The sequence below is a fragment of the Hippocampus comes genome, unplaced genomic scaffold, assembly GCF_001891065.2.
Source record: "Hippocampus comes isolate QL1 unplaced genomic scaffold, H_comes_QL1_v1.1 scaffold445, whole genome shotgun sequence".
In the NCBI taxonomy this organism is placed as follows: Eukaryota; Metazoa; Chordata; class Actinopteri; order Syngnathiformes; family Syngnathidae; genus Hippocampus; species Hippocampus comes.
In genome coordinates, this window is record NW_017805415.1 from 260,419 (window position 1) to 278,751 (window position 18,333).

General features: G+C 42.0%; 1 protein-coding gene across 1 annotated transcript; it reads right to left on the bottom strand.

The window, feature by feature from the left end:
* Positions 1-3,481: 3,481 nt before the first annotated feature.
* On the bottom strand, positions 3,482-6,924 carry LOC109518174 (tubulin alpha-1C chain-like). The gene is made up of 5 exons (XM_019873862.1): positions 6,729-6,924; positions 5,246-5,332; positions 4,934-5,156; positions 4,719-4,867; positions 3,482-4,642 (listed from the first exon to the last, which is right to left on the bottom strand). The coding sequence occupies exons 2-5, from the start codon at positions 5,246-5,248 to the stop codon at positions 3,665-3,667; spliced, it is 1,353 nt and encodes a 450-aa protein (XP_019729421.1). The 5' UTR covers positions 5,249-5,332; positions 6,729-6,924; the 3' UTR covers positions 3,482-3,664.
* Positions 6,925-18,333: the final 11,409 nt, after the last annotated feature.

An 18,333-nucleotide genomic window follows, 5' to 3' on the forward strand; every position in this document is an offset into this window, starting at 1 on the left:
GCATGGTGAGACATTTGCTCCTGCATACGAGAGGCTCAACGGGAACCCGACGCCCGCCGAAATGATCTGTCACTTCCTTGTTGCTTGCTGGCTGCAGATCCGCAGCAAGTAAAGGCCTGCAGGATTGGATGGGCGACAAAATCCCAGCGGCAGATGCTTCCATGATGCAATCCGGGCATAAAATTGGAAACCAAATCAGTTCAGCGCACATATTTATTTATACTGTAGTTCAGCTTGTGGATACAGAATATGTGGACCAAACGAGTAGCTTTATTATTCTATACCTGAAATCCATTTGTATGTCTAATATTGGCAGCAGTTGTGATATTTTGTGAAATTGTGGCTTCTCTAGCTTTGATTGTGGTCACGATGGCAGCAAATGAGCCAAGACTTAAAACTGTATCAAGTAATGTTCAGACATAGCAGTCGTATACAAAATTACATTCGGGGTTGCTAGGCCTCGGGTTCGTAACAAAGAGATATTGTCATGTTGCGTGATGGTCGAGGACTCAAAATGCAGGTAGGAGGGAGATGCAGGGTGGACTGAACAAAATTGATTAACCAAACACTGGAGACACCAAGTCCAAATCAAAGAAAATCCTAAAAACACCAAGGAACCAAAATAACAAACAAACAGGCAGAAACAAAAGCAACATGACAGCGATACAACGATCCGACCCCGACTGGTTGGCGAGGCACTCCTTTGAAAAGAAAAGAACTAATGACATGATGACCAACAGGTACGATGCTGTAGGAGAAGCCCTCCAATGCCACCTGTTGGTCATAAACAGAACAATCATGACAGGTATCACCATATTTATGCATCACTTCGTCTATCTATCCACATGAATCCAAAACTATCAATTATCGTCTGAAATGCCGCGTTAAGCGATTCAGATGGAAGATTAATGGGAATATTAATGTTACCCTTCATAAATATTATCTGTGTGAGTCATAAAGTCAGCCACAAGTTTTCAGAAAAGTCATCTAAAAAGCCAGAGTAAGGGCCAGCGGGCGCTGTTAGAAGGAGGGCGAGCCTTGAGAGCAGATTCACCCCTGTCCTTCTTGCAAGGACAATCAACATGCGAAGCTCATTTCGTAAAAACTCATTTGACTTTGACCACGTCTCACAAAGGCCAATCATGGTAATTTAGAGTGTTCCATTCACCTGTCATGCATTTATTTGGAATATGAGAGGAAACCAGATTACCCGGAGGAAACCCACACGGGTACGGGAAGGACATGCAAACTCCACACAGGAAGGCCGGATTCCGGAATTGAACCCTTGGCCTCTGCACTTAGAGGTGGATGTGCTAACCGGTCGACCAACATATGCCACCCCGTGTTTTTTATGAGTGTTTTCAAATTGGTCAGTCAATCAAATTACCTTTAAGCATATTTGTTTTGACAGCACATACAGTAGAGGCCACAGTTAACTCCAGCAAGGGTTTGTGATGCACATCGATACTGTAGGAGTACAGTGTTTATTGGGGTACATTCATGAACATTTGGGTCCACACGACATGACAAAGGTGTTTTATAAAAAGGGATTTTCACGTGGGTATGCACGCTGAAAATATTTAAACGGCTCCACTTTCTCACGGTTTCCAAATCTACATTTACGTACCAATAAATTTTGGGGGGAGGAGAGCGGAGCGATAGATGTGGCTCAAGTAGTTTTGTGTTATTCGCAAAGGACTCCATCAAGTTAACGAGTGAGTGAACGTATGGAATGACTTCATAAACTGATTCGTTTCCCTCTCGCTTCAGCTGAGCTCAGCCGCGCGTGTGCGGAACAGGCACCACTCGAGGGGAAGCGACGGTGGCTGAGAGGACGATGCATCTGATTCTTTTGGGCATCTCGGGCTCACCGACAAGGGGCTGTGACAGTCCATCAAAATATATCTCTCAGTAATATTGGTCCGTGGTGCAAAACTGACTGGAGACCTCTGCTCGAGAGAACTGTGCCATATCAGATGATCGCGTGGCCCCATACTGTAAGTCGGGGATGGGCTATTCATTTTTTTTAGATGGAGGCATTTGAGAAACTGAAAGAGTTGGTGAGAGCCACAGCAACTCAATCAATCGTTTACAATTTGAATTAGTCTTTTTTCTTTTTTCTAAAATATTCATTATCCAAACCGCTTACCCTTACCATTCACAATCGCAATAAATTGTGTGTGTGTGTGTGTGTGTGTATTGTTATAATTTGGAAATAAGCACTACAATTAATACTATTAAAATCACTTTAAAATGACAAATCTGCACATATTAACATATTACTTCATGTACTGTACTCCCCTTATTTGACTTTTCCCAAATAAATTGGGCGGTTGGTAACAGCAGATTATGAAATTAATGAATTGTTAAAGACTGATGATATCTTATGTTATGTTAATGTTAATATAAAATATAGCAATAGCAATACAGTATATTTGTAGAATAAATATAATAAATTAGCAATAGAATAGAAAACACAGCATAAGATTGAATATGATTGCGTAATGGCGTTGTGTGGACATGGGTAGAAATTTTGCGTTGTGTGGATATGGGTAGAAATGATGTAATAGCAATAAAAATTGAGATAAGGCAAGCCGAAATGTCAAAAAGACAGGTCAAGAGCAGCAAACAACCATTGGTACTCTTTTGAGAGCCACACCAAAATTGCCATGTGCACCCCTGTTTGTAAAACCAAATACATAACCATGAAACACTGGCTGCATTTCCTTGGCAGGATGTACACTACGTGGTTCAATGACACAATTTGCTCCTCCGCCCCTTCATTTGTGGCCTTGCTTGGATATACGAACAAACCCCCGACACATGGAATCTTGTCCTCAGATGCAAATAAGGCCTCACTAGATTTAGGCGGAAAATGAGATCTGAATCTGCCAATGCAACTCCAGTGTAAGATGAATTAGACCGTGAGACAGATATCCAGATATGACAGACGTCATCACAAATCACACAAAAGCGGTAAAACAATGGCCCACGGCGGAGTAATTCCGAGGTGATCTGCTTTTTGAGCCACTGAGAAGAGTTAATCCAGGTCAAATTCAACGCAAAGCAATATTTTATGTCACGTCTGTGTTGTCGCTGCCTAATGTTGTCATTTGTTCCTGTACTGGCCTATGCATAGACGTTGGTCACAATTTAAACCCAAGTAGTGATATGGTCACTGTGATATGGTCACTTAAGTAGCTACACGAAAGCAGGGAAAAGCAGCGTGCTGCATTTGTTTATTCCACTCGATTCAAAGATACGAAGGTTCTTCATGAACTTCACTTTTCATCAGGTCTGCCTCTCTGAAAGCAGTTTCTTCACAGGTCCTGACATTTCTGTGTAAGTTTGAAGACCAACCAGCAGGGAAAATCTCCAACAAAACATCCAAAAATGAGTTGAGGCAGACAAGGAGGAGCGAGTTTTGTCCAGTCAAGAATAGCAATGTTGTAATTTGCTCTTACAAAAAATGGTCACAAGAGAATGTGTTTTGACTTTATTGAATTTCATGCAATTGCATTACACATCTATCAAAGCAGTGGTACTTGACAGTACACTACAATGACGGTATAAAACATTGTTTAGAATTAAACAGAGCACTGATTTCATCCATAATAATTGAACTGCGGTGTTTTAAATGAGTAGGAAATTGGCGTGACGCCACTCAGTATTCCTCTCCTTCTTCTCCCTGGTCATCAATGGAGTCGGCACCGACCTCCTCATAATCTTTCTCCAGGGCCGCCATGTCCTCTCTGGCTTCGGAGAACTCTCCCTCTTCCATGCCCTCACCCACGTACCAGTGAACGAAGGCTCGCTTGGCGTACATCAAGTCAAACTTGTGGTCGAGCCGAGCCCATGCCTCAGCAACAGCGGTGGTGTTGCTCAGCATGCACACTGCCCGCTGGACCTTCGCCAAGTCTCCGCCAGGAACTACAGTGGGGGGCTGGTAGTTAATGCCCACCTTGAAACCAGTGGGGCACCAGTCCACAAACTGGATGGTGCGCTTGTTTTTGATGGTTCCAATAGCAGCGTTGACATCTTTGGGTACCACATCGCCACGGTACAAGAGGCAGCACGCCATGTACTTGCCGTGACGGGGGTCGCATTTCACCATCTGATTGGCCGGTTCAAAGCAGGCATTGGTGATTTCCGCGACAGTTAGTTGCTCATGGTAGGCCTTTTCAGCAGAGATGATGGGAGCGTAGGTGGCCAGAGGAAAGTGGATGCGGGGATACGGCACCAAGTTGGTTTGGAACTCTGACAGATCAACGTTGAGCGCACCGTCAAAACGAAGCGACGCGGTAATGGAGGACACAATTTGACCTATCAGTCTGTTTAGATTCGTGTAAGTAGGGCGCTCGATGTCAAGGTTCCTGCGGCAGATATCGTAGATGGCCTCGTTATCCACCATGAAGGCACAGTCGGAGTGCTCCAGGGTGGTGTGGGTGGTCAGGATGGAGTTGTAGGGCTCCACCACTGCGGTGGATACTTGGGGAGCTGGGTAGACGGCAAACTCCAGCTTGGATTTCTTTCCGTAGTCTACAGACAGACGCTCCATCAGGAGGGAGGTGAATCCAGAGCCGGTGCCCCCACCAAAGCTGTGAAACACCAGGAAGCCCTGAAGGCCGGTGCATTGGTCCGCCTGATCAAAAAGAAGGAAGGAGTTCAAAGTGGAGCAACTATATGGAGTGTTTGCGGTTCAATTGGAGGTTTCTCACCAGTTTTCGGATCCTGTCCAGCACCAGGTCAATGATCTCTTTGCCGATGGTGTAATGTCCTCGGGCGTAGTTGTTGGCAGCGTCCTCCTTGCCGGTGATCAGCTGCTCAGGGTGGAAGAGCTGGCGGTAGGTTCCAGTTCGCACCTCATCTAGGAGATCAAATTGCTTTACAGAGTCGGTCGTCACCTAGATCAGACGCAATTTATGGAGTTTACCAATGACTGTGGGCTCCAGGTCAACAAACACAGCTCTGGGCACGTGTTTTCCAGCTCCCGTCTCACTAAAGAAGGTGTTGAAAGAGTCGTCCCCGCCACCAATCGTCTTATCACTGGGCATCTGGCCGTCCGGTTGGATTCCGTGTTCCAGGCAGTAAAGCTCCCAGCAGGCGTTTCCAATCTGAACACCGGCCTGACCCACGTGCACTGAGATACACTCACGCTGTTCGAAATTGGCGGTGGGATGGAAAGCAGAGATAAATGATCGCAGAATGGGCATGCCGCGGCGTCGCGCATTCGGGCTACACTCACCATATTTCTTCAAGTTTGAGAGGTCTTTGAGATATGAGACTAAAATGGAGAAGTTGCAAGCAGCAGCGTAAACTCACACAGATGGACCTGTAAAAGTCACATTTTTGGTTTGATGGGTTGCATTAGCCTTCATCCTTTGGCAGTTTACATGCCCTAAAAAGGTGGTAAAAAAAATGTGGTCCTACCTCTCGTTCTCTATATAGCTTAGACTTAAAATATCATTCATACAATAGAATCTCATTTCACATACACTCATGCAGATGGATCTAACTGACGGGCCTTTTTTTTTTATTTATTTTTTTTTAAGGATTTGATTTTTAAACATCTTTATGAACAAAGCAAGGAGATTCATCTGAGCTTCCGAGTACTGTGGCAAAGGCAAGTGTGTACTTTTTGTATTCTTTAGTTTAAATCTGACAGCCACCGAATATATTCTTACCGGTAGTTCTTTTTGTTTTTCTAACCTGAAAACAGGGTGAATGTTGGTTTTGCAGGTGTTGAGGTCAATAAGTCACGTATGGCAATAAAAGGGAACAATTGTGGATTATTTCTGGTTCAGGACATCCTTGGGTTGATAAAAATTCACTATATTTTTTGACATTTTGCATTTCACGTTATCTGCTAGTGCAAAACGTCTGCTTAATTGGTTGAAGGTGATAACTCTTGTTCAGTAAAATAATGGGGAGGGATGGGGAATTGGATGAGTGAACACTAAACGCGCTGCAGGTCAAGTGGCACCAATATATTAGATACAACAATATTTCAGTGGAACCTCAAAATTTGAACAGCACACTGAGAATTCTCAAAGTGGCATGCGTCTCACGAGTGCGATGTGGGCTCCTTCTAACGGTTTACAAAAGAAGCATTGCCAAGTACAGTTCAGTTGTATTTCATTTTTAAGTTCAACACATTTGCATTTGATCTTCAAGAACTGTTTTTAAATATTTAGCTACATGTTTTATTTAACCATTTTGTGCAACACAATTTAGTTGAATCATTTTTCAAAGTAGCATTTCTGTAATTCAGACCTGTGCTAATGTTCAAGCTGTTTAATATTACAATGGCTTACAATATTAAGCAAATCTAACATATTAATCCGAAACAAAAATGTGAACGTTACATCCCAAATTGAACAGTGTTCAACCTTATTCCACAGTATACTGCAGTCAATATCGCATATCCAGAGCTAATACCATTTAATATTATCAACTACTATAAAGCGCTAAATACCTGGGCACCTTTGGCTACTGATATTGAGGCAGGAGCAGCACACTGCTTTAAAATGATCATTTTAACATTGGTTTATTATATTAGCACTGTTTTGTTGCATATTCATCACATTTTACGATTAAATCCTAATGAAATCCCAACAAATAACATGGATACAAGATATGATATGGTCTGCAATATTGGCCATTGTTCGGAAAACCTCCATCGTCAACGTCATTGCGTACCAGGAACAAAAAAACACGTGCGTACTTACTTTCTACGTGAGCAATTAAGTGTTCCGTTGAGGAGAGAGTCTTTGCAAAAGAGTGACCTGAATTTCTTTGTAACTGAGCAAGTTACTTTTTCACACAGACATGTTTCAGCAAGGACGTTCGCTCACTGAGGGATCGCAGTATTAGCCGTCCTGTGTCAGAGGGCAGGTGGAAGCCTTCATACATCCCGGACGTCAAAAACGTTTCGCGCCAGCCGCTAGTTGCGTGGGGAAGAGTGACGTGATCTGGGCCTGATGTCACCGGAAGCGGTCACGTATTCGCAAACGCGATGCGCGGCGAAAGACGTCTGCTGCGAATACGTCGTTTCTTACGTAATCTGAGAAGCGGTCATCACTCCATATCGTGTGAAGTCATTCGAATACTCTTTGATTAATTACGGCACTGCCATTTGACTTATTTCCATTCGACATACGTCATCGCGAGAGCTATTTTGGACCAAATAAATACGTCACCTACGTTTCATCCTTCAAAATAAAATCTTTCAATTTCCCAATCTTGGCAGACAACGGAAGTACCCGTTTTAAATTGTTTTGCTGACAGACTGCAATTATGAATAATTGTGCTATTGTTCATGGTTGTACATCAACCTAAAAGCATTTTCGTCAGCATATGCCAGCTGACTGACGGCAAAGCTGGTGCCTTGTCAACTGCAAGGCACAAACAAAAATATTCACACTCACATCCACAATTATGTGTTTTCAATCAACCTAAAATGCACATTTTTGGAATTTGAGAGGAAGCCGGAATACCTGGAACGAAAATCTACACAAGCACAGGGTGAACATTCAAGTTTGACACAGGTTTTGAACCCTAGACCTTAGAGATGCGCTCACACAAGTCCACCATGTTGCCCTGCAAAGGCAATGCAAAGGTGGATCATTGCTAAATTGTACCCCACAGCATGACTGATTTCACACATTAAAAGCTTTGAACTATGTCGGAGTATATAAGGAGTACAGGTACATGCAAACTCAAAACAAAAACAAAACACTGGATATCACCACCAGCCATGTTTATCAATCGTGTAATATAATCTGGTTAATGCATGTAGTCATTCTGTCAAACGAGTTTTGCTCTTCCTCGGTTTGAGAATAAAAATGTCCGATTGGGAAATCCAAATCCAAATCACAATGCTGCTCCATGTAGTCATTTCTTGTCTGCAGTGACTCGGGGGACATGCTTGATCCATTTAAGCAATCTTTCTCTTTTTCGACTGGTTCAGGTTAACAGCACCGGGCCTTTAAGAGAGGACATGATTTATTTATATCGCTTTACGTGAGGGAGCAATGCCCTGCAGAATGGTAGCCTCTAAGTCCCTTTCCTCTTTTAAAAGTCCAGATACCTCCCCTAAAAATAAGATGCACAAGCTTTTTATATTCCTCCGCCGCCCGCTGGTAGCAGCCCTGCTAGCCACGAAATTTGTTGTGTGTCAGTAGTCATGCATGATTCAATTAAAGTGGCCTACCTGAAGGGAGACCATGAAACAAAAGGAAAAGCAACATGCCAAATACATGAACCAATGGTATTAAGACGAAGCCCTCGTCCCTGTTTTATAATATTGCACAGGCTCTATCTCGGTGTACTTAATAAACTGACATGTGGGAATCGAAGTTACGTGCGATTATCCTGCCGCATGATAAATGTTCCTATCAAAAGTGCTCTTATCGCAGCCTTCCCTGCCACCGGAGCTGTCGTACTCAATCAAGTGACTTCAACAAAGAATTGATTTATTTATCTTCAAGCTGCTAAAGAATATCCTCACTAAAGGGTTAGTGCTCAGTGTGGCCGTATTCAGAGCGCTGCTAAGACAATTTGGCACATAGAATCACAAGCGCATTCATCTCCTGTGGACAGTTTTTTTTTTTGGTGAGCTTTTTAAGGGATAGTTTTGTTTACCAGGAGCAATTCATTCAAGTGTTAAGATGTGTTTCCCCCAGCTGGCTTTGCATTGCCGGTACTTACCAAATTTCTGGAGGTTTTTTTTTGTTGTTGTTGTTGACAACGTCAATACCGAGAGTCTTTCTGGGAGTCGATTTTTCAAACATGCAAAATGTTTATGTTGGGTGGTTGTTAAAAAGAGGAAGAATTCATCCATTTTTCACTGCATCTTTGCTGCATCACCATGCTTTAGGGCAGGGGTGCCCATTACGTTGATCGTGATCGGACCGGTAGCTCCCAAGTCGATCATGAGGGGTGTAGAGGAAAAACAAACAAACAAACATTTGTGTATCTCTGTGCATGTTAGTAATATACTTTTTGTGTTAATGCACACTGCACCCGAATCATCCAATCAATCAGTCACATTTTCACAAAAAGTATAAAAAAAAAGAAGAAATAAAGCAGGTCACCTTTAACCTACGGTGGTGCGTGACCTGCGTCACCAAAAGCTGTTAGCGCTCAGCAGTCTGCAATTGCAGCTTGCGATCAGAGTTGTTGCGATATAGCTTTTATTATTATCATCATTATTATTATTTTTATTATTATCATTGTCAGTCAGTTTGTTTCGTGTACAATTCACAGAGGGTACTGGCAAAGAATGGCAATCATAAAAAAAGATCAAGCTTTAATTGTGAAGGGCTTGGAATGCCTGCTATTCATACCGCCAAACAGTAGGCGGCGACAGTGTGCTGCACAGCTAATGTACTCTGGTCATTCCATAGATGGAGGAAAAGCTACATAGTCTGGATAAATTATGGACTTTCATTTCTTGAGGACAAAATAGGGGAACAGCACAGTTTTGCGCAGAGAAGTATTGGCACAAGAAATACGAAACCTGTCGAGTACTTTGGAAGAAGACTTTAAGGAATCACCAAAGTGTCTTAGTGCTTGAAGCAGGAACAAGCAGGCATGCGTCCTACCAGATAGCAGATCGAATTGGCAGAGGATCTTCTCCTACCTGCGACTATGAGCCAAATTTACATTATACTTGCTGAAGTAACTTTTTGGGATGAATTGTACTTATCAGAGCAGTTCTAATGCAACATACTGTTTACTTTTACTTGAGTATTTTTCTTTCGAAGAAACACTAGTTTTACTATGTAACATTGAGCTACATTCCACTGGTACTTATAGTGTATTTTTGTCCACAAGTATTTATTGTTGCTTGCACCATGTATTTTGGTGTGTCACGACTGTTTGATTAATCCAAAGTGTACTACTAACCTTTGACAGAAAAGTATTGGGCTCAGTGTAGGCGATACAGGCTCCAGTACATACTTGGTATCTATCAATACCGAAATCTTAGGTATCGCTCAGTTTCACAAAATTTTATGTCATTTGTCCGGTGGTCCCGTTGGTCGACTGGTTAGCACGCCGGTCTCAGTGCAGAGGTGCAGGGTTCGATTCTGGCTCCGGCCTTCCTGTGTGGAGTTTGCATGTTTTCCCCACATTCCAAAAACATGCATGGTAGGTTAATGGAGTGTGAGTGCGGATGGTTGTTCATCTGTGTGTGCCCTGCGAGTAGCTCGCAACTGGTTCAGGGTGTCCCCTACTGCCTGAAGACAGCTGGGATAGGCTCGAGCATGCCCCGCGACCCTTGTGAGGATAAAGCAGATCAGAAAATGGATGGATGGATGTCATTTGTCCTATTACATATCATGTTTTAAACAACGTCTGAAATGACCCTTTCAGTAAAATGTAATATACACTGTAAAAACAACTACTGTGACGACCAGGTATATATATATATATAAACAAACAACATCCTTCTCCAAAACGTAATCATTTAATCAATTCATTGATTAGAATATCCTCTTATTTCTTAAAACATTTTCATTCATTCAAGAAAAGTGCACTGAACAGCAACAGTGCAGCTTCATACTCTCAATAACACGTACACTTCAGTCAATGTAACGGACCCTTCCTAAAACACAAACAGTACTCAGTTTGAATGTGTAATAACCTGTAATAAAAACACAACAAACAAACACATTAAACTGAACCATGACTCACATCTTATTGAAGCTTATTCTGGCTCTGGTCACAATTTCCAAATGCAAAATTACTCCCCCCCCCTCATGCTTCTTTCTTTCTCCTGTGTTGCTGTCAATTGTGCCAAGTGTGTCTCATTCACCCACACATGCGCTGAAAAGGGAACGCGCGAGGAACCCATGAGAAAAATCAAGAAATAAATGTAATGGAACATTACCTGTGATTTTCTTCGGGTTTATATGAAACACCAAACGCACAAGAACAGACAGGAATGGCATCAGCCAAAACTTGGCAGAATTTATTAGCTTTGCAAAGTCAACTCAGGAGAATCCAAACTGAAACTTACTTAAAGTTCAAGGGGGAGCACAAAGAGTCCACAGGGAGAGGTAATATCCACGGAGGAAGCAAAAACTTCACGAGGTGTCTCCCAGAAGTCCATATACCGAAAAATGCACCTTATTTGTTGAATGACCCCCTTATTTTATGAAAAGTACCCCAAAACAATCCAAATGACACTTACCACATCATACCAGTATGCTGTATGTGTAAAAATATTTTCAGTACAATCAATAATAGCACAGAAGGGGAACTTTCAATTTCCCCCTTTTATTTAGTTCCTTTCCTAATTTACATGGAATTCATCATTAGTAATTGTCAAATAGCAAATGTACTCACCTGCGTGCATCAGTCACACTAATTCGGCATGATTGCTTTTTTGCCAATCATCAATATTGGTCGACAATAAGCACCAGTGACCAGCCTCATTCTTAATGAGGCTGGCCACTGGTGCTCTTTTTCAGCAAAAAAATGAATGAGTGACAAGTAGTCGAGTATCCAATGTTTAAATCCTGACACCATAGAACATCGGGATTTTTTTTCGGGGTTTTTTTGCATTGATAATCAATGTTGTACCGGTCAGCCTATGAAAAAGTCTCCTGTACTGCTACCTACGATGCAATAGTTTCACTATTCACTGTGATGACAGTTTTCCTCTTTGTCTTTCTGTGGCGCCAGCTCACTCGACCTATTCCCCCCAAATCCCTAAAAAGACAAAGAAAAAGTAACACACTTATGGAGTTAATGCTCAATGAGCACAGACATGCTGCATTCTGACATGCCACCCTGAAAGACGTTTGCACTCTACAGTTTTTGTGGAAGAACCTTTTTTGGAATGTTTTGGGGAAACTTTTTTGAAAATGTATTGTAGTAATTGCTATTATAGTACTTTGTGTTCCGTACAGAAGTAATGTGAATGTACTCCATACACACACTGCCCAACCAATCAGCTCATTGCCCTGCGGCTGTGTTGAACCCTCAACCCTGCCTGTGCCTCACATTTTCTCGCACAACTTTGATTTTTTACAATTTTAAAAGAGACATTTTTACTCAATTCCCTGTGCAAGGAACTCCCCAACGTACATGCTTAGGGGGGTCTTTGTTAAATTGTCTCCCTTTGTTGCATTCAAACCAACATACACAACCGACGTTGTGGCATATCCACTAATTAATAATTAGAATATCATTGTTGTCGACGGCTCTGGAGGCAGAACAAGAGGAAATTGGTTCGTAAGAGCAACAAATACAAATGGAGGGGAAGCTTAGTGCATGAAATCTTCCCTTAGTCAAGGAGAAAAGACAGATGGGAGGCAGTGTGAAATTGTCAATTGGTGTGTTTGCCATCTTCCCATCTCGACTTCTAGTTAGTTGTCGTTACGTGTTAAGTGTACCTCTTTGCTGTCTGTGTTACTGGAGCTTATTTGATATTACAATGTGGTGCTATTAACAGTCCAAAATTTGTGGTTTTCTTCACTGTCTATATCCAGTGATTTGACACAAGGCCTCCCTCCAAACCAACCTCTTTACAAGGCAAACAAAAGGTTTTTTCCCCCTAACTGTCAGCGATGAAATGGTGGGAAATTGTGTGAAGTCTTATTGTGAGAATTATTAGAGCAATTCAGGGACACCGCCTCCAGTCCACATCCTCGGGATATTTACTGAAGTGACAGAAAGAGGAGGAGGATGTCCTGAAATAGATTTGATATCGATCAATTGCAGACACCCAAGCAAGACAAGTAAATTGAGTGGGCAAATAACATGCAGGTTAAAACTCTACCTGCAGCTTTTTAAAATTTGCTTTACTACCACTGTAACTAATGAGCTAATGAAGAGATAAGAATAGAGGAGGAATTAAAGGCCCAAGGCTAGTGGTATCAATGATGAAGGGAAGATGAGGAATGGCTCACCTGCTGCACTAAATTCTTTATTTTAAATATAGAAAATACGTCTGTAACAATGTATGACCACCCCACCCCGCCACCCCCCCCAAAAAAAGAGTGATTCACTCATTTGCATCATGTCACTGAGATTTGTCACAGAGAAGAAACATGGTCAAGACTGAATGTCCAGGAAAATGGACTTGATGTGCACACCGTGTCAATAACAATATGGCCTGAGGCCTTATAACCGAGATAAGAGAATGCCAATAGTTGCTTGTGTCTTGATTGACTCGTACTGAGTCCAAGGTGGAAGCTCCAGCTCACTGGTGACCCTGAACAAGGAAAGTACCGGTAGTAGAAAATCAATGGATGGATAGATAGTCTGTGAATTATGTTTCTAAGCTCTGATGTAATTATTTTTTTTAATGATCTTATTACTGACGTTTGCCATGGCAAAGAAACATATGGGTGGACTTGACGTGCACATGTTATTCACAATAGTGGCTGATGGCCTAACCTCCCCCAATGCACAAAGACAAGTATGGCAGAGTAACATTTTGTCAGACCTTCACAACAGAGCTGTGAGCTTAGGTGTCAGGTGCCATAATAAAAAGGTCACCAACACATGCCAGAGATGCAGGCCTAAACTAAATCCAATGATGGTAATGCCTGTTGTCAACTGGCCCACCTCATAGGGAGACATCGGGCCCTATTTTGGGAGACTGGCGCCCGTGCGCTCAACGTGATAATGGGTGAAACCTCATTTTTGTGCAAGCGCAAGTGTAGTCTAGTGTGTACAGGTATGTGGCTGTGTTGGTGAAGGATGCTGGGAGAGCTGTCCAGGAAAAGTCTACTTCCATCCCACAACAACGCACAAAGACACAAATTCCCCTTTACATCCAAACCCACCACAGCACAAAGTTGAGCAAAATACCAAAAGAAAGAAAACACCCGTGCACACAGTTCGCCTTTTTTTTTGCGCTAGACTTGCACCCGAAAATAGTGCCCATCGTTCCAGCCCCCAACACATTCCAGGAAATAAGAAGCATGTACAGCAGGGATGTCTAACCCAGGTTCTTGAGGGCTTCTATTCAGCATGTTTCAGATGTCTCCCTTCTCCAACACGCCGGATTCAAATACTGCAGTCAGGTTTGTCATCAGGCTTCTCACAGCTTGCTGGCGAGCTAATAATTTGAATCAGGTGTGTTGGAGGAGGGAGACATCGAAAATATGCGGGATAGGGGCCCTCGAGGACCAGGCTTGGGCACCCCGATGTATAGTCTCTTTAATGATACAACAGGTCTCGGATAATTCTTGTCAAAAGATCACAATTCTGGTCGATTAATTATCCAGTTTGGCGTGATGGAATGTTGTGCATAAAACCAGCAAAAAGACCCACTTCAGCTTCATTCCAAGACGCACTAATATTAATGAAAGCCATTGTACAGCAGTACATACTGGATTGCTTAGGTTAGGCAAAATACATTTAGAAAATTACCAAAGCGGAATCCAGTATTACTTGCTTGATGTTTAAAACCGATTAGTCCAAGTAGGAGACGCAGCCTGTTATAATGTTTCATATTTTTATGAGGCTTCTTGATAAAATGGGAAATGAAACCATTTGCCAGTTTCATTAACGTTCCAGCATTGAACCCCTTGGACTGGGTGGAATTTAGTGGGGGGGGGGGGGGGGGGGTGAAGGCCATGTATAACTCAAGGCTGGGATATAGGACTCCAGCTGTGAGAAATTCACCACTCCTACGCCTCACTGACTTTAATCAGGAAAAAAAAAAACCCACCATGAACAACAAATGTACCAATTTCCATTTAACTGCATATGCATAATTCATGTGACCTATGATTGTGGGTGTAACGTACCTATGAAAAACAAGCGGTCTGAAGGGCATTAGTGTGCTTTTTAAAGGTTCAAAGTCTGACTAAGGTATGTTTTGTAGAGCTTTTGAAGGTTTACCTTCCCCATGGTTTTCTTTGGGTACTCCGGCTTCCTCCTGCATTCCAAAAACACGCACATTAGTTTCAGACCTGAATCGATCAAAGGCAGGGATTTGGGGCCACGGGTAGGAATGTGAGTGCCAGTGGTTAGCGCCACAATGATGACTAGCTCTTTGCATTTTACCCAAGAAGTAGCTCTACGTTTCTAAAACAGTGGTGACCCCTGCGGTAGATGTAAGTTTTCCTCCTCTTAAACTTGTAGCAGTCTAAGGAGGAAACCCAGATCTCACTGTCAACACCCCGGCCAGCAGGTCAGCTGTTAATTTTCTGACACTTTCCCCACGAAGGTGTCTAGGAGACATCCAAAAAAGATGCCCAAGCTACCTCGACTACAATCTACCTTTGTCCGACAAAGGCAAAGAAAAAAAAATAACAGTGAAATTCTGAAGCGTCAGTTCTGACCCAGGCAAGCCTTGCTGTCAGCCGCAAACTGAGTAAGCAGATGCTGAATGCAGAGATGAGAATCTGAGGTTTCCACGCTGGAGAGCGTGGACACTTTTGCCGCACTTAAACAGTCTTTCCAAAAAAAAAAAAAAAAAAACAAGGGTAGCTTTGCTGAATTTGTTGAAATCATCCCCAGGGAATGAGTTTGATTTACTCGTGGCAATAAGAACTAAGCTAAAAAAAAATGCCACGAGGAACACTGACCTTTTAAAATGTTGCTCAACACTCCCTTTTGACATTCCAGAGGCTCTGTCCCATGCTACCATGCTGTGCTAAAAGATGTGTCAGCCATGTGTCACACGGCATTGCCGTGCATTGGGGGCCGTATTTCATTTTATCGATCATAATCTCAAAATACGTCCAAAAAATGTCATTTTGGCATTGTGCGTTACTGACATGTGAAAAATTGATGGGGCTTTGAAGACAGTGCAGTTTCCAAAACTGGTTGTTAGCCGGGTTATTAAATCGATAATTCCTTCATTTCAGATGAAGGGAGTCGTGCCTGTTTGAATAATCACTTCTTTGGAGATTCATCACCTGCTTGCTTGCACGACAATGCAGATCTCACAATGATTTATGTCGCGCTCCCACCGAAACAAGCGCAGAAACATTGGAAAGAGGGAAAAGCTGAATAGCTATCTGATTGGGATATAAATACAGTCTACGGGGTGTCTGGCTCCGACAGATTAGCTGCAGTGCAGAGTATACGCAGACAAACAGCGTATGTTTGTGGCACACGCCTGTGACAAAAATACAAAGGGACAGAGAAAGGCAGTGTGCATTCAGAAAAAAAAAAAATCCTCTCGTGGCTTCAGAGATCGGGTATGAGGCCTAAATATTTCATTTGTCTCCAGAAAGGAAGCTAAGAAATGTTCTAAACAGGCTGCTATGTTGGCAGGATTCTTCTCCAGTTTTTTTTTTCTTTTTATCACTGCAAGGTAAGAAGAAATTAAACCGAATGACATTAGTAAGGGAGGTGATTTTCAAATTGGATTTCCATTTTTTTTTTTTATGTACATATTGCATATTTGGTCTTTGTTGTTGTTGTTTTTTTGGTTTCGTCTTTCCTCTTGTCAGTAATCAACACAACTGACAAACAAAACAGAGCAGGTGAAAAAAGTCACCATGTTGCCAATCAACAAGGAGGATGGTGTGATGATGCTTGCTTGCTTTTTTTGGAGGAAGCAGCTCATCAATCACTTTGAAGCTACCAAAGTCAAATAAAATCCAGCCAGTCATCCATCCATCTGTGGAAGGACAACATAGGAAGGAAGCAAAATCAAGACTGTGGAACATAACATAAATGATCCACACCAACTGCTTTTTTTTTTCGTTTTGTTTTTTTTACAGACAAGACTTTGGAGGACAGTATGAAAAGTGTGTTACAACTTCTATTGCACAAATGTTCTCATACTGTCCATACGTACGTTCACCTTCACTTCCACAGTGATAGATTGATTATTTTTAGTTATCATACATTCGCTTATTATTCATGTTATTATTGTTATTTTGATATTGATTGATTGATTGATTGATTATGCTCACAAAGAAGAAAGCTTATGCCTGCAATGATAAATTGATTATGCTTGCAATGAAGAATGCTTATGCTTCTAATAAAGATATATTAATCATTATGCACTCACATTTATAATCCTTTTTATGATATTTATATACTCACATTTATAATCAAGAATGCTTAGTGCACTGTGTGGAAGTTTAGGGACGCAACCACCTTTCCGAGGACGTGGTTGGGAAGAGATAAGTGTTAAGACTAAACAGGAGCAAGGTTGGACAGTGAATGGAGCCATCAACACCAGCTGCAACGTGATGTTTTTGAAACAATTGCACACATGTACGTAATTTACACTTACATACACACACATCGTCAAACAAGTTCAGTGTGTGCTCAACAGCCCCCACCCTTTAGGTTGGACACACCTATGTAGTAGATTTCCCAATAAATGAGGGGGTGAAGGGGAAGATCGTTAGGGTGACGTGCCGAGAACTGAAACCTAACGCTTCTCCTCGTTCCCTCCTGGTACCAGAATTGAGTCTCCTGTCTCCTCCTTGTGTTTTATTCCTAAGTGTCATATTGGATAAACCTGACACATAGGATGGATTTTGTCAGGTCGAACCCCACACATATGGAACATGCAAGACTTTGCTCCGAGTTCCTGTTTTGACAAAGATCACATCCTGTAGTTTGTAATCAGCATTTCACACGAGGTTTTCCCCAAGCCCACGGGAAGAACTTTCAAACCGACGAATATATCTCAACAGCAACTTCAACCTTGCAAGGTAAAAACAGCAAATTTCGTTTTTTTGTCCTTTTGAAACAACGCTATCGCAAACGCTGATGGAAGTTAATGTGTCTTGACAAAATCAGAATTTAATTTCACTACAGAACCATAAGACCCCCAAAACATTTTAAACTTTCAGCCAAAACTTTTGGAAAAAGGTGACGCAACTTTTGGCATGATAAGAGTACAACAATCACAAAAATAGCTTTCGGGATCTACTCTATTGCAGAGATATTTCAACAGGAAGTATGACAAACTATATTAATCCATGTTGTGTCCTAACCCTTACAAGTATTACACTTACTCTCCATCACGTGTTGTCTGTTTGGGGCGCAGCTAAGCTCTATCCAAGAGCAGACTGCCTCTCTCAGTTGTTGGTTATGGAGTGAAATATTTTGTTCTCACACAGACACTTCACAGCAATACTTGACCAAAACAGTATTTATTCATACACGCAATGTACCACACACTAGAAAAACAGACTTATTTGTCCAGTTAAAAGATATCGGATTTCCTCTGGGAGTACTAATCCATGACCAGCTTGGCTTTTTCTTTTCCCAATGATGTGGGAGAAATTACTGTGAAGTGAGTGTAGGATACATTTATGACAATACTGCCAATGTCATCTATTTTTTTTTTTTAACAAGTGCAGAGGTTGCTCATGCTGACCACAGCTCAGTACT